The 16,198-nt window shown below is 42.0% G+C and overlaps 1 protein-coding gene across 1 annotated transcript in view; it reads right to left on the minus strand.

The window, feature by feature from the left end:
• ZNF451 (zinc finger protein 451) overlaps positions 1–16,198 on the minus strand; it is a 40,031-nt gene that overhangs the window by 8,155 nt on the left and 15,678 nt on the right. The window contains exons 10-13 of the mRNA XM_069851448.1: positions 12,569–14,217; positions 11,536–11,670; positions 7,479–7,609; positions 6,363–6,549 (exon numbers count right to left, since the gene is read on the minus strand). Of these exons, the coding sequence (XP_069707549.1) occupies positions 6,363–6,549; positions 7,479–7,609; positions 11,536–11,670; positions 12,569–14,217 (2,102 nt within the window). The remainder of the gene's footprint in view (positions 1–6,362; positions 6,550–7,478; positions 7,610–11,535; positions 11,671–12,568; positions 14,218–16,198) is intronic.

Raw genomic sequence — 16,198 nt, forward strand, 5'->3', positions numbered from 1 at the left:
CTAGATCTGACCCTCTCTTCTTGCACCCTCTCGAGTTACCACCATCCTCTAATTTTCACCAAGTTTAGTGGTTTCTCTGTTTCACCAGAGACTCAATTTCCCTTCCCTGGCCTTGGTGCTTCTCCCTTACCATGTAACTTCTCAACATACCTCCTGACTCCTTCACACACAGTGCAGTCTCACATCCCACCTCCACTTCTCCTCCTACAATGCTCCTTCCCTAAGTCTTTTCAGTTACTCCCGATCTCATCTGCTTCTTTCCCACCCCAACGTAGGGTGACAATATCACACTGTTATGTTTATGTCTCCAGTTTCAGTGCTACCTTATTTTAAGGATACTATTAAAGTTACCTCATTCTGGATCCTAGTAATTACTTGGCAAAAAACAGTAAGATCAGTACCTCATCCTTAACTTCGTTAGAAATCATGTTCAGTATGGGTGATCACGCTGCCTTTACAACGCTGTTCCTGGGCTTCCAGAATCTCTCTCTTTATTCCTTCTTCAGTACGTCCCTGGAGGATCCTCTCCTCGTATTCCTCCCCAATACTCACTGCTCTAATCTCTGTTGCTTCATTAATGTAACATCATCTCTAAATGCAAGTATAGCTACTCCCTGCTGAGGGTTCACAGACACACACAACCTCTCTTCCTACATGCAAACTAAAGCTTCTTTCCAATCTCTCCCTACAGATGCTCATTGTTCTGTTTATTCAAGTGTAGCATGACTAAAAATAAAAGCTCTCAACCCTCTACCTCCTCCAACTGCATCTTAGACTCCTCTCTAAAATTCACAACCAGCTTAAATCAAACCTCGAGGATTTTTTTTTTCCATGATCTGAGAGGTAAGGTCTTCCTTGTCCATCCACTTGGCTACAATTCTTGTTCAGCCTCATTATCTTAGGTCTTGGTATACTGCTTTTTCCTTAGGGCATATACAGGTATTCAAAAGATACACACAAAAGATGCCACTGACATACCAAAACCAGTAATAACTTCCTAGAACTCATCACTCCCTACCACAAATGGCTGCGGCCACTTAATAACAACGTTAAAAAAAAAAAAAAGGAGTAGATGCTCACTAGAGTAACTATCATTCATTGATGGTGCATCACGCTGCAGATGCTTATGTCCTTCACATTCAGTCTCTTCGGATGGTGGGGGCTGTGACCTAACACAGTGTGTTAACTGAAGCTTTGAGAAAAAAAAATAATGAAATCAGAGACTGGGGTCAAATTTAGTGTTCGTATTGGACCTCAACACCCACAAAAACTTGACTACTGAGAAGGCAAGCAATTCTTCTCAATGTCTTCTGTAAATTAATTCTTAACTCCTCTTCTTTTGTTTGCTGTATGCAAAGCAAAAGCTTTTCGGAATAGCAGGAGCTAGGAAGCTTAGCAGTATTCATCAAAATGAACTGAAATCCCAGTCTTCCAAATATAAACTCTCACAGAAGCTGTGTTCAGTAGTACTTAAGCACTTCAGGCAATAGTAGCAGATTGAAAATGCAGGCTGACAGCTCCACTTGAGCAGTGGAAACAAACCTTATGGGTCAGTGAACAAGGTGCAGTGGCCACTTGGCAGACAACCTAGTGCATCACACATCATTGACCATGAGTGTCATGAAACGGCCTGGCTCTTTAAAAGAAAGAAAAACACTCAAAACCAAGTTGGTCCTCTTATTATTAAACCAAGTCTGATTTACTTAAGAGCTCAGTCAATAAAGGATCTCATTTGACTACAACTGAGAAACACAGTTAAGCTAAAGCCATCAACTTAGACAAAAATCACTTTTGTCAACCAAGGATTTGTGGCACTCCTGTCAGTGTCAGGAACAGTATGACAACCTCTAACCTACCTTCAGGTTTGTCCAGCACTCACATAAAGTATAAGCTTATACTATATATATATATAAAAACTGCTGTCATGACTAGATATCAAGTGTCAAGACACAACCAGCATATGATGGTGTTTTTTGCATGCTACAACCTTTTATTTGCAAAGGAATTACAAAGGTAGACATTGCAGACTTTTTACTACCCTTCTTAAACCACTCTACTAATGTGCAGGAATCTCCCATCATATGCTGTGCCTTTGGCATAAAAGAAAAAACCCTTCTGTATTTATGAACTCAGGTTTAGCATCATAGAATCATAGAATCATAGAATAACCAGGTTGGAAGAGACCCACTGGATCATCAAGTCCAACCATTCCTATCAAACACTAAACCATGTCCCTTAGCACCTCGTCCACCCGTGCCTTAAACACCTCCAGGGAAGGTGAATCAACCCCCTCCCTGGGCAGCCTCTGCCAGTGCCCAAGGACCCTTTCTGTGAAGAATTTTTTCCTAATGTCCAGCCTAAATCTCCCCTGGCGGAGCTTGAGGCCATTCCCTCTTGTCCTGTCCCCTGTCACTTGGGAGAAGAGGCCAGCACCCTCCTCTCTACAACCTCCTTTCAGGTAGTTGTAGAGAGAAATGAGGTCTCCCCTCAGCCTCCTCTTCTCCAGGCTAAACAACCCCAGCTCTCTCAGCCGTTCCTCATAAGGCCTGTTCTCCAGCCCCCTCTCCAGCTTTGTTGCTCTTCTCTGGACTCGCTCCAGAGCCTCAACATCCTTCTTGTGGTGAGGGGCCCAGAACTGAACACAGGATTCGAGGAGCGGTCTCACCAGTGCCGAGTACAGAGGGAGGATAACCTCCCTGGACCTGCTGGTCATGCCGTGTCTGATCCAAGCCAAGATGCCATTGGCCTTCTTGGCCACCTGGGCCACTGCTGGCTCATATTCAGTCGGTTGTCAACCAACACACCCAGGTCCCTCTCCTCCAAGCAGCTTTCTAGACAGACTTCTCCTAGTCTGTAGCACTGCACAGGGTTGTTGTGCCCCAAGTGCAGGACCCGGCATTTGGCCTTGTTAAACCTCATGCCATTGGACTCTGCCCAGCGGTCCAGCCTGTTCAGATCCCTTTGCAGAGCCTCCCGACCCTCCAGCAGATCGACACTTCCACCCAGCTTAGTGTCATCCGCAAACTTGCTAAGGGTGCACTCGATGCCTTCATCCAGGTCATTGATAAAGACATTGAACAGGGCTGGACCCAGCACGGAGCCCTGGGGAACCCCACTTGTCACTGGCCTCCAGCTGGATTTCACACCATTTCCCACCACTCTCTGGGCCCTCCAGCCAACCAGTTTTCCACCCAGGAGAGTGTGCGCCTGTCCAGGCCAGAGGCTGACAGTTTCCAAGCAGAACGCTGTGAGAAACTGTGTCAAAGGCTTTACTGAAGTCCAGGAAGTTACATTCACAGCCTTCCCCTCATCCAGCAGCCGAGTCACTTTGTCATAGAAGGCGATCAGGTTAGTCTGGCAAGACCTGCCTTTTGTGAACCCATGTTGACTGGGCCTGATCACCCGGTTCTCTTGCATGTGCTTCATGATAGCACTCAACATCACCTGTTCCATGACTTTCCCTGGCACTGAGGTCAGACTGACAGGCCTGTAGTTTCCTGGGTCCTCCCTGCGGCCCTTTTTGTAGATGGGCACAACATCAGCCAGCCTCCAGTCCAGTGGGACTTCCCCAGTCTTCCAGGACTGTTGGAAGATGATGGAAAGGGGTTTGGCCAGCACATCCGCCAGCTCCTTCAGTACCCTAGGGTGAATCCCGTCCGGCCCCATAGACTTATGACTGTCCAGTCGGGCTAGCAAGGCTCTGACCACCTCCTCTTGGATCATGGGAGCCTCATTATGCTCCTCTAGCTCCTGGGTTTGTAAACAGACGGAACGACCCTCCTTACAACTAAAGACTGAGGCAAAGAAGGCATTAAGTACCTCAGCCTTTTCCTCATCCCCTGTCACTGTTGTTCCTTCTGTGTCCAATAGGGACTGTACGGTCTCCCTAGTCCTCCTTTTATTATTTATATATTTATAGAAAGGTTTTTTATTATCTTTCACAGACTTGGCCAATCTGATTTCTAGCTAAGAGCAAATAAGAATAAGCGTCTTGTCTACTCTTCACACCTCAGTTAATGCATCCGCTACAGCCAATGGCCTCCTAAGGTCACATACAGTTGATCTATCGCAACAGCTGCAGGAACTTGAATTTTTATTTAACTTCAATTTTATTTTAAAATGAATGCACATACAACAGTTCCCACAGCAGTTCTGCTGAAACAGTAAAAAGCTTCACAAGGCACGACTGTCAGATCGCCACAATCTGAACAAGTTCCAGCTGCTCACAAGCTAATGATATTTCTCTGAATCATCTTCACCTTCTTCATTCTGAACCTCATCCAATACCAACAACTGACATATTTTTCAACACAACTACCTGTGGTAACTGTTTCTCACTTATTTTTCCCTCCAGAAAAATAGCAACAGGCCTGAGAAAGTCACAAAGCAGGCAATTCTTGTTTATATTTCCTTATATTCAGCTGCATTTCTGTAACAGGACAACAGGTTATACCAGCCTGTGATACACTGCATGATTTTTCCCTCTCAGCCCTCCAATACTGGTCTTGCCACTCTAAGACTTGGCAAACGGTTGCCAATGCTGCTGAACCACACAGCGAAGTGTGTATTCTGCAGTGGCTTTACCTTTTAAAAAAGCTTTATAGACTCTCAGTAATGACATAGTCCAACTATGCAGCAAACAGGCCTATTATCAAAACTGATTTTTCTAATTAACACAGGAACGGGAGGGTTAGATTAGGAAATTTCTGAAAGACGAATATATAAAAAAATAGTAAATCTGGAGTATAATTTATACGCAGAAAATAATCAGATCAACGTCATCACCTCTGAGCCAGAATATCCTAGTGAATAAAGCTATACTAGGAAAACCACGCAGGCAGGGAGCTAAAGTGCCCTCACATAGTAAAGCAGACATTGCTCTTTCCTCACTGCCTCCTAGCGTTAAGTCACACAAACTGTACAAGAAAGGAAGCCCCTACAGCTCATCTCAACTTACAACTAAACTGACTTAAAGCTGACTGCTTCCAAGTCACAGTTGCCTTCCAGTCCTTACTTGCAAAAACATGCAAAGCTCCCAAAGCAAAAGCAGCCTCCCACATTAATATAAAGTTATAATTACATTAGAAGAGAGATATCAATCTTGGAATTTCAATATGCTCCACAAAGAAAACATTTGTAGCAGGAACACAACGGTTCAATGTATAACTTTTCTTCACAGTTATCCATACAGGTATCTCCCTCTGGTGCAAAATGAACTGCACCGGTCAAAGTGGCAGTTCAATAATTCACTACACCAAGAAATTTTACTGGTGTGGCTGCTTCTGGTTGGGAATCGTATTTGCATAACCCAGCTGAAAAATCTGGACCAGCAAATGCCTGGGGTGGCCAGAAAACTCTACACTTTTTCTGCATCAAAAGCACATAAATCAATTCCAGCTCACCGCAGACAGTTTTTTTCCAGGAAACCATTTAACTATCCTATCTTTCTTTTTCCCTTTAATCCATCAATGCCAATACACTGTTCAGTGCTAGCACTCTACTTGAATCTTCCTGGAAGAACAGCAGCATCATGTGACAGCTTTCATACGCCTGCATCAAGACTCCTGCTGTATTTTTCTGAAAGCAGTTCAGGGCTAATTCAGAAGCAGTTTTCTGTAATATGCATTCAATTTACAAGACCCCAAAACCACACTAAGAAGTCAGGAAAAGCAATCCGTGTACAGAGAAACATCAGGTCTCCTAGGAAACTTTACTTCAAGGTATTTTAAAATACCGAGAAGTATTAAAACTCACCTTGGCTCTGGTACCCTTTGCATGAAAATGAGTGGGCTCAGACCTCATCGTTTTAGCGTGCCATTTCTCTAGAATCTGATATTCTAAGTACTTAAAAGCTTTCACTAATATTTTTCCTTGAAACAGATGTGTGAGCCCCGTGCCAGTGAAGGCAGCTACCATGCAACTGGAAGCGGTCAGGAGGACAACTGGAGTTAAAATAGGCAGAGATATTTTGGGAAATAATGACGCTTTGGCAGGGTCACATTTGTCTTAGACCCAGAACAAATCAAGCAAAGCAGATTTGAGTACAAATTGACAAATACGCACATGAGAGTGGTCTAAACAGCTTCTCTTAAATTGGAAAGGAGTTTGGAACAACAGTTCGTCTCTCGCTATAACAAACAATACAGGGAGGATGAGATAATTATGTTGAATAAAAATGTTTAACTAGATCTGGTTTCAGAGCTTGCTGGAAGCAAACTGATTTTCTGATCTACATCTCATTGAAACACCGGTACAATACAAGCATCAAGCAACAGCTTGTGCTCCCAGCACAGGTGATCATTTTTTTATTGGAAAGAAATATTTGCTTGCTGGAAAGATTATGTTTAATGGTTATTTTCTACCTTTTGTTGTATCTGAAATGCTGTTAAGCAAGGCACACATCATATCTCCTTCAATGTGGTGAGGATTCAGGATGCGAGCTGACCGCTGGGTCATCTTAAATTGACTCTCAAGTTCCAGGAAGCTTTTGTCTCCAGAAAGTATGGTGAAAGGAATTTGCTTGGGCAGGCGCTCATCCAGACGACCAGCCTGTATGGAAACAAATGGCAAGTGCTGAACTGAGATTATATTTTTATTTTGTGGGGTTTGGCTAGCTTTTTGTAAGACGGGTCTTCATGGGAAAGCCGCCTACAGCAACTTACCTCCACTTTTATGGTCTGATGCACGTTATACAGCTGCAAAAGGTTTTATTTCAAGTTTGACACTGCATTTATTGTATATGTATAACAACAGATATAGGAAATTGCTACCAGAACAGTACAGATGGGAATCAATTCCTAAAAAGCAGCATTTCAGAACCATTTCCACATAAACCAAGTCACCTGTGCAGAGCATTTAAAGACTCATGGAAATGTAATGTAACATGCACTGTTGCCAAACACTTTTATATCATCTAATTAGGTTCTCCAGTACTTTTATCTAACTGATAAAGCACTACATTAAGAACTTGAGTGCCCATGGCATCCCAGACTCCTGTCCTTCACCTGCACCTCTCCCACCCCAGCCAAAGCCCTAGGTCCTGAACATAGGCCCTGCTCTTCGTCAGCCCAACGCAGTCTCTGAGGCTGGCACCCACCCAACTCCATCTTAAAGATGACTCTAAATTTGGGCTACTTGAAGAGAGAGGCAGGAGTTACAGTTCTTTCTGAAACAAAAATTGCAAGAATTGTGTTTTTCATTCTTCATTTCCTAACCAGACCCCTTCCCCTCCACAGACTGGTGTCCTATGAGTTAACTTTTGCAGTCCTATGGAAAGAAAAAAAATGTAAGTCACATCAACAGGCTGTCTCCACTCAATTCAGTGACAGGTTTATCTTCTTTTTAGTGGATGCAGACACCATGTGAAGTGAAGCTAGGATCTCACCCGTAATCATCACTAAACGTCAGCAGCAGATATCATCTGCCACTCTTCTGTGGGGACAGAAACACAGCAATACAGAAAGCGTGCACCAACTTACATGAACACAGAGAGCAAAGTCTGCTGCTTCTCTTCTGGTACCGCAACGTGGATGAAGAAAGAAACATCCAATCCTCTTAAGGTAATTATAAATCTTGCACTGCTCTGGAGGTTTCCAGTTGCTGTATCCTCCTAAGCAGCAAAGGATTGGAAAAAAAAAGAAAAAACAGAATAGAAAAATCACAAACCAGAAATGCCACCATGAATAAAGAATGCAAGAAGGCAAAAGCAAAGATAAATTCTGCCTTTAAAGCCAGATTTATTTTGACCAATATGAAAGCTAAAATAACGTGTAACCAAAATCCCCAAAGAATTCTTGTTCTTGTGTTAGAAAGCAAAAAAGGAAAGAGTAGCTAAGTAGCCTGCCCAATCCTACACAAAGCCTCTCATCATTCTACTGTGTATTCTTTTTTCTTCTAATCCTGAAAAACGCATCTTCTAGAAAACATGCATTTAGGCAGAAGGATGCATTTTTTCCTCCAGTTTTAAGCAAGTAACGATTAACATGCAGAAGCAAGAGGAGCTCTGGGAATGTAGCACAAGTAACAGAAATACTTCTCTTAGGGAATCTTCTGCTAATGTAATGCTCAAGATTATTTCCAACACACAGTATAACTGTCTGACACATCGCATGTCAGAACTGTTCGATGATCCAAGAACCGGAGCAGCAGCTAAAACAAATGCTAGAGTCCTCACAAACACTTGGTTGCAGTCAAGGATAAGCAAAACGAGGCTACAACTGGGAAAACAAAAATAAGTGCGGGAATTTTCTCAATGTTATCCTAAAACATATAGTCACTAGCTGAGAAAACAGTTGGATAATGGTTGGACTCTATCTCAAAGGCCTTTTCCAACCTAACAATTCTATGATTCTATGATAAGAGACAAGATGAGTAACAGGCCTGCTACAGAAAAAGAATACGAGGCTGAAACAGGTTGCAAGGGAAAGGAAAGGAGCAGCAAGTTTCTCAAGAAGAAAGGAAAAAAACAGAAGAGTTTACAGATACTATGACAACATAAAAAGAAAAACAAATCGAGGGACAATCAAAGCGAGCGAATAAGAATTTCATGACATTCCCAATTGCTAAGAAATAATGGGACTGCAATGAGGAGGAAAAAATGTTGCTTTATCTGCCAGATGACAGAGTGGTTGTATATAAGAAAGGATTTTGAATGGAAAGTGAAAGCAGTCACTGATGGCGCTTCATGTGAGGAGATGCGAAACAAAGGCTCGAGTGAAGAGGCTACAGAGGATTGTGTATTCCAACCCACCCACGCCCAGCCTGATAAAGAAGTAGAAGCAATCTCCAGTAGATTTGCCCTGGGGTTTGGTTTGTTGCTTTTTCCTCTTTTAAGCCTAACGGCTACAACAGAGTCTAAAAAAAAATATTTCAAAGCTCAGAGATTTAGTAAGACTGCACAGAAACAATTTTGGGGGGGTCTGTGTCCATAAGAAAAATGTAATATGAAAGTTGGTTTCAGTGGTTACAAGAGCCTTCGCCACTGCTATTTGGGAAAGACTTGTCACCACCAACCCTGACTTTTGGCTACATAAACTGTACAACAAACACTTGACAAGGACAGCTGAAAACCGTGACGGAACTGTATTTACTCTGATGGAGCTAAACCACCAATGGGTGAAGGACAACTGAATATCTGAAAGTAAGAAGAATACAGAGCCTGGGTGATACAATGCAGGAACTCAACGCAAAACTAAGGCTGTATTAGCAATAAGAATAACAGAAATAATGTGAAACTATAATAGGAAAATAATGAAACAAAGTCAGAAATGTTCAGGAAATGCAGAAAAAAAAATCAGAAGAGACAGTAATGCCACTATGTTTTCAAACATGAAACAAATGAGAAGAGCATGCATCAAACAACTGCAAACCATCATTCTGAGGGGGCACCTACAACAATAAATCTACGTGTGCCTGGGAACCTCATTGTTCCCAGGCTCTGTAACGATACAGTGATGCTGATAGAACTACTAAAGTGTTCTCTGATATGAATATGGCTCATTTTAATCACTATTAACTCTTCGTGTGGCGTTTCAGTTCAAGGGGCCATCAAGAGGCACTGACAGAGGCTGGGCTGTGCCAGGAGGCACCCGTGCTTGGAACATCCCAAGGCACCGCGTCTGAACTAGCACAGAGGTCCCTTTGGGCAAGATTATCGTATTAATAGAGGTTCCTAACAATAGATTAGTCACACTAAGGCTGGACTACGGATTATTTCTTTCTTACACAGGTCAGAGAAGAGTCATTTCTGACAATAACACAGTTCAGATATTCCTGTGTTCGATGAATTTTCGTCTTACAGAATCAAAACATGGCATTTTAACCTTGGAAAATAAGAGTAACAGCACAGAAGACCCTGTTGTAGCAAACAAACTTGGGTCAATTAATGACAAACCAGTTCTGATTAAATTAACAACAAGGTACAACTGAAAGCAAGTGTCTGGATTCAACTGGGAAAAGGATGACATAACTGGAGAATTACTATTTACTACATAATTTTTTATGAAATCCAGAGTATGATGTCCAACAGGTTTGACATTTCTTCAAGTCAGATTCCTAATAGTTTCTTATTTTTATCTATAGGAAAAAAAATGGTTTTCCAAGAAGGCCAAGTGGGCTGAATAAGTATAGAAATAAACAACAAGCTGTCTGCAGCTAAAAGCCACAATCAAAAGTGAAATTCGACCAGAAATCAAGCTGGTCGAAGCCTCACAAAAGACAGTGCGAACAAACAGGTTGTTCAGCAATACAGAAAAGAGAATATAAGTAAATGGAGCAGCCAGGCAACAAGGATGAAATATCAATCCAGGATGATTTGGTATAACCTAAATCCCCCAAAGCAGCATCTTCTGTGGTTTTATGCGTGTGCAAAAATACTGTTAGTGAACAGAGAGGCCAAAGGTTCAGTAACAACAATACAGGGAATGATAGGGAAGTAATGCCCAAGCAGAACACAAAATTCAGGAGCTAAACCCACTTTAACAGAGAAAAACCAGAGCACTCATCCCCAGAACTTCTAACAACCAGATATTAAACTACAGGTCCAGAACAGCTGACTGAAGAACTTACACTTTATACTAACAGACATACTTGCTGTGCCTTCATCAGCTAACTGGAATACCTGTTTCTAAGAGAAAAAAAAGAATGGTTTGGGCATTGACAGGCCTTTCTGTCCAATCTCAGCAGCATGAAAACTCTCAGCCCTCAGAATGTCCTTGATTATCTTTCAAAGTAAGAGATAATCAAGAACATTAAGTAAGTGGTGCAGTCCAACGGGTGTTTACTAAGTGTAAAACACATCTGGCAACTCCTAGAAATCTGTTAAGATGATGCCTGTGTTTCACGCAATAAATATTTGGAAAATATCCCTTATCTAGACTTTACCAAAGTATTCAGCACACCACAGATACAGTAAAAAACAGCAGAAAAATCATGTGGTGGTTCAAGAATTATCAGGTAAAGAAAAGTATCAAGTTAAAGGGATGCTAGTGGTAGATTTCACAAAAAGTTTTCTTACAAACCCATAACAACGTGAGTTCCATCAATCACCTTCTACCACTACTGCTGTCTTCCAGACGTGAGATACACCTGTTGTTGTACAGGATGACCAGGCACAAACCAGAGACAGAACAAAATTCAAGTACCGGAACGTAAAAACATGCCTTTTGGAACTAAAAAGAACGTTATGACAAGGACTTGGGAGTCAGAAAGAGAATAATCTCCAAGTACTGTGGCTGTCCTGATAATTATATAAACCTAGTATGAAACAGCCTACATAAGTTCAGCAGGGAAGCCAGAAAAACTCCTAAACCATTCAGCAATTCTGAAACAATATTCAGCAAAGAATAATAAGAGTAGAGGAGGTTTGAAAAGTTTGAGAACACTTCTACTACATTGTGCCTGTGACATTGTGACTTAAGAAGCCCTAGGGGCTGCTTGTTCTTGTTCTCCGTTCTCTCCAGTTCAAAGAATCTCTGCTCAATCATTTGTGTAGACTTGTTGCTCTTATCTTCCTATTTCCCCCAACTACTTTTTTACCTTGAAAGCCCCAGATAAACGTCCCTTGGTTCAGGTTAGCTGGCAGCTGCGTGAATAAGCTTCCCCAGTTGTCCAGATCCACCAACACAATGTGAGTCATGGTACTCAGGTAGTCAAGGTCAGGTAGCTCATCATCTTCAGTGGGATAAAAAGGATGCATTTAAAGTTCACCTGCCTTTCTGGTTGATCAGCACACATCAACATTCGAAAATTCACAAGTTCAACTGTTCTATAAGCTAGAAGTTACAAAACAAACCTATTCGGTGAGTGTAATGTTTTTAAATCAACTGAGATCGCATTTAATAATGAACAAATGAGATAGAAGGCGGCAGAATCCAGTCAATGATGGTGTAGAGCTCAATAGTTCCGTGGTAGGCACAGAGAGCTGGTGTCCTGAACTGCAATATTTTAATAGTCCATTTAATATTCAAATGTGCACCACCTCCTACGGCAAGTCTCTGACTTTTATACTTAAAAAGACTGAAGATGTTTAGAGACACACTTTTTGCTGTATATCTAACGCGAAGGTCAACCTTTTAATCAAAAGCATGATAAGATCATGAAAAATTAAAAACTCATCCAATTTTTGAACACAAGATACACCTTCAGCATTCTTTATATAATTCTTGGAAGAGTCACACACTTAAAAATATTTGCATATTCAAGGCAAAAACCTCAATGCACACTTGTTCAGCCTGGAGAAAAGAAGGCCCTGGGGAGACCTCAGAGCAGCTTCCAGTACCCGATGGGGCTACAGGAAAGCTTGGGAGGGACTTCTTCCAAGGGCCTGGAGTGATAGCACGAGGGGGGGATGGCTTTAAATTGGAGAGGGGAAGATTTAGATTAGACATTGAGAGGAAATTCTTCATGATGAGGGTGGTCAAAATGCAGCTTTGAGAAGTAACAAACAAAATTCTGAGCTGATTTATAGACTGGATGTAGGTAAATGGTATACTTGCACTGACATTGAAACAGAGCATGTTAAAGACAGTAATCTTTCTCTAACGCTAAAACCCCTCAACTTTCTACAAACCTTCATCATGTTCTTCAGAGCGTGCCGAGTTTTCTTTTTTCTCTTTCTTTCCCTGTACTGGTCCTTGCAGAGGTGACAGTGGTCCTCCCCGCGTCTTGGATGGAGATGGTGGGAATTTTAGCTTGTGAGGTTTTCTGTCCACACTAGCCCCACTGGCTGAGAACTTGAATACCGTATTTTCTGATTGTGATGCAAAATTTGAGAGATCAGGTTTCTGCAAAAAGCAGTGTTTCATGTGATAATGCTCGTGTGCACCCTGGAGATCGTTGAAGTTTTTGTTGCATGCAGCACATCTAACAACATATATTTCTTTCTTATGTTTCACTGACGTGTGACTGGCGAGATGACGGTTCAAATCAGCAAAATTCTGTGCAGTTGCAGAGCAGAAGCAGCATCGAAACCATAAGTTTCCTTTTTGCAGCATGGCTTTCTGACAATTCACATAATCGTTCTTTTTGTTTACCTTGGAGATATAACTTGTCCGGCAACCACAGTTTAAACGGTCTCCATTTTCTACTGGGAGGAAGTCCTCTTCTTGTTTTATTGATACTTCCATCTGTTCAGGCACAAATGCATAGTCCCTGCTATGAATCTCCTCATAATGGATTAGAAATTCTTCTTCTGTGTCAAAGAAGAGATTACCACAAAGGCCACAGAAGTATTTAATCTGTATCTCCTGGTTGTGATGCTCTTGAAAGTGCCGCTGGAGCGTTCCTACTTTCCGAAAGTGATTTCTGCATAAGCCACAGCAGTATCTGTGAAACGCGTGGCTTTCTAAGGACGCGCAATGCTGTTTAACAGTCTCTTCAGATTCAAACATCTCCTCACAAATGCGGCACTGCCATTTTCCCAGAACAGGACTTTGTTCGGGGGAGAGTTCTATAGGACTAGGAATGCCGTCTACCCCTTCGCCTGCAGAAACGCACGCTGCGTCAGAAACAGATGCCATAGGCTCATCTTCTAGAGCTTCTCGCTCACAATAGTAACTATGCCCACCATGACATTCAGTCACGTGTGCCATAATATCCTCTTCTCTGAGATCTACAGAGCACGCTCGGCACCAGAGAAGAAAATTAGTCAAGTGTGCTCCCCCATGGAATCGACTCATATGCAGGCGAATAATGCTCGAGTTTTCCGCAAGCTTCCCACACACAGCACACTTGTGACAGATCCTGTTGGCTGCTAAAATGTGCTTTTCTACTGACTCTTCCGTGAAAAACTTTTGAAGGCATTCACAAAACCAGGCTTTTACTTTGCAAGCACCACCTTGCCTTTTGTTTGCTACGTGATCTTCACTTTTATCTTTCAAATCAGTCTTCTGTTTTGAGGGAGTAGATCCACTTTCACCGTTAGACTCACTCGAAGTCAAACGTCTTTTAAGCAGTGGTCTTGACCGATCCACAACGTTGCACAAATGAGACTGATTTTGGTTTTTTCGGTTGATATGACAGAACATCAAGATGGCCTCTTCCATTGAAGTAAGAGCTCTGACATTATGTTGAGTGGTTTGTTTGTGCTGCGCGATCTGATTCTTATCAGCAAACAGCTGATCACAGTTCTCACAGTAGCCTTCGGTTTTAAATATCTCTGCAACTTGGGAGATGCTTTTCTTTGAGACTGCCACAGGCCCAGAATTACGACAGCGTGTTCTGGAATGGATTAAAAACCAAATAAATAAAAGAGATTATATCGTAACATGAAACGTTTTAAATGTTTTTAGATGTATTAAAATATATTATCTAGTTGCTACAGCAATACGTGCATGGAAATAAGTGTCCTATGTATACATTAACTCATTTGTTATTGGGTCAGTGCAAAAATGATTGCTGTTTATGTTGTTCTAAACTGTGATGCTCATTTTGGATTAAACTTTTATCTAACTGTCTTCATGTAGTGCACCATTTTAAAGCGTGAAGCCTGCTCTGCATACTTAGGCTGATGGTTTAGGTTTCATTGTTTATCCTTTTCAGTATTAAGCTGCCAAATTAAAGATGGGGGAAAAAAACAAATTTGAGCAAGCGGATGTAAAGCAGCAGAAACCGCTAGCAATATTAACAAGCATTTGGCCAGGGGATCGTCAGTGAACGTACAGCCCAACATCGGTTCCAAACATACTGCAACACAAACACCTTGAGGACAAGGGGGATGCTGGAGGTCCTTCTGTAACAGAAGATGACCAGCTAAGGGATAGAATCAAAGCAGATCAACACAAACAACCCAAGAGGTTGCAGAAGAACTATATGTTGGCCATTCAACAGTTGTTTGACATTTGCACCAAAATGTAAAATAAAAAAGCTCAACAAATGGCCACTACATGAGCCAAACAAGAATCAAAAAAATAGTTACTAAGTCTGCTCTGCACTTCTTTTGCACAACAAAAAGGACCCATTTTCTGATCTGTGACATGTGACAAAAACCAGGTGCTTTACAACAACCAACAGTATTCCACACAGTAGCTGGACCAAGGCGAAACACCAAAACGCGTCTCCAAACCAAAGCTGTATCAGAAGGTGGTCATGGTCATTCTTTGGTGGTTGGCAAGTGGAATAATCCCCTGTAACTTCTCAATTCCTGGCAAAATCTCACAGCAAAAAAAAGTATTCCCAGGAAATCGACAAAATGGATCAAAAACTGCAAGGTTTACATCCAACACCAGCCAATCGAAAAGGACCACTTGTTCTTTATTGCAGTGCCTGACCAACCACACATCTTGCAAACGATTTTGCTGAAGCTGCATGAACTTGTCTGCGAAATGCTATATCACTCAGCTCACTCACCAGACCTCTCTCTCATTGATTACCACATTTTCTAGCATCTCAAGAACATCCCGCAAGAGAACATTTCCCATAAGCAACCAGCAGCTCAGCATGTATGTATGCAAAGAATTCACCACAGAATCACAGAATAACCAGGTTGGAAGAGACCCACTGGATCATCGAGTCCAACCGTTCCTATCAAACACTAAAGCATATTCCTCAGCACCTCATCCACCCATGCCTTAAACACCTCCAGGGAAGGCGAATCAACCACCTCCCTGGGCAGCCTGTTCCAGTGCCCAATGACCCTTTCTGTAAAGAATTTTTTCCTAATGTCTAGCCTAAACCTCCCCTGGCGGAGCTTTACCAGTTCCAGGATTCCAGAATTCTGTGCTACCAGAATAGACAGTCTTGTTTCTTATTGGTAAAAATACGTAGACTCCAATGGTTCTTATTTAGATTCACAGATTTTCTTCTAAGCTGAGATACACTGTTTATGGTTTGAAAAGGCACTTATTTTTGTGCCAAACCAACTGCACGTCAAAAAAACATGCAATGCCTATGTAGTCTCTGCACTTCGTAAGAAATTTAGGTGCTAATTTCCAAAACTAGCACTTACACTTATGCTGCCAACTTAGAAACAGTGGAACAAAGACCAAGTTCTGTTGTCCTGTTACAGAAAGTAACAAAACGGATACAGGCATCATTCAGCATTTGCAGCAAACTGAGTGGGGTAAGGCAGGGTAAAAGGTATGGAAAGGGAGCAGGTTTTTTATACTTTAGAATCATAGAATAGTTAGGGTTGGAAAGGACTTTAAAGATCATCCAGTTCCACCCCCCCTGCCATGGGCAAGAACATCCCACTAGATCAGGT

This window comes from Phaenicophaeus curvirostris, chromosome 2 (assembly GCF_032191515.1).
Source record: "Phaenicophaeus curvirostris isolate KB17595 chromosome 2, BPBGC_Pcur_1.0, whole genome shotgun sequence".
In the NCBI taxonomy this organism is placed as follows: domain Eukaryota; kingdom Metazoa; phylum Chordata; class Aves; order Cuculiformes; family Cuculidae; genus Phaenicophaeus; species Phaenicophaeus curvirostris.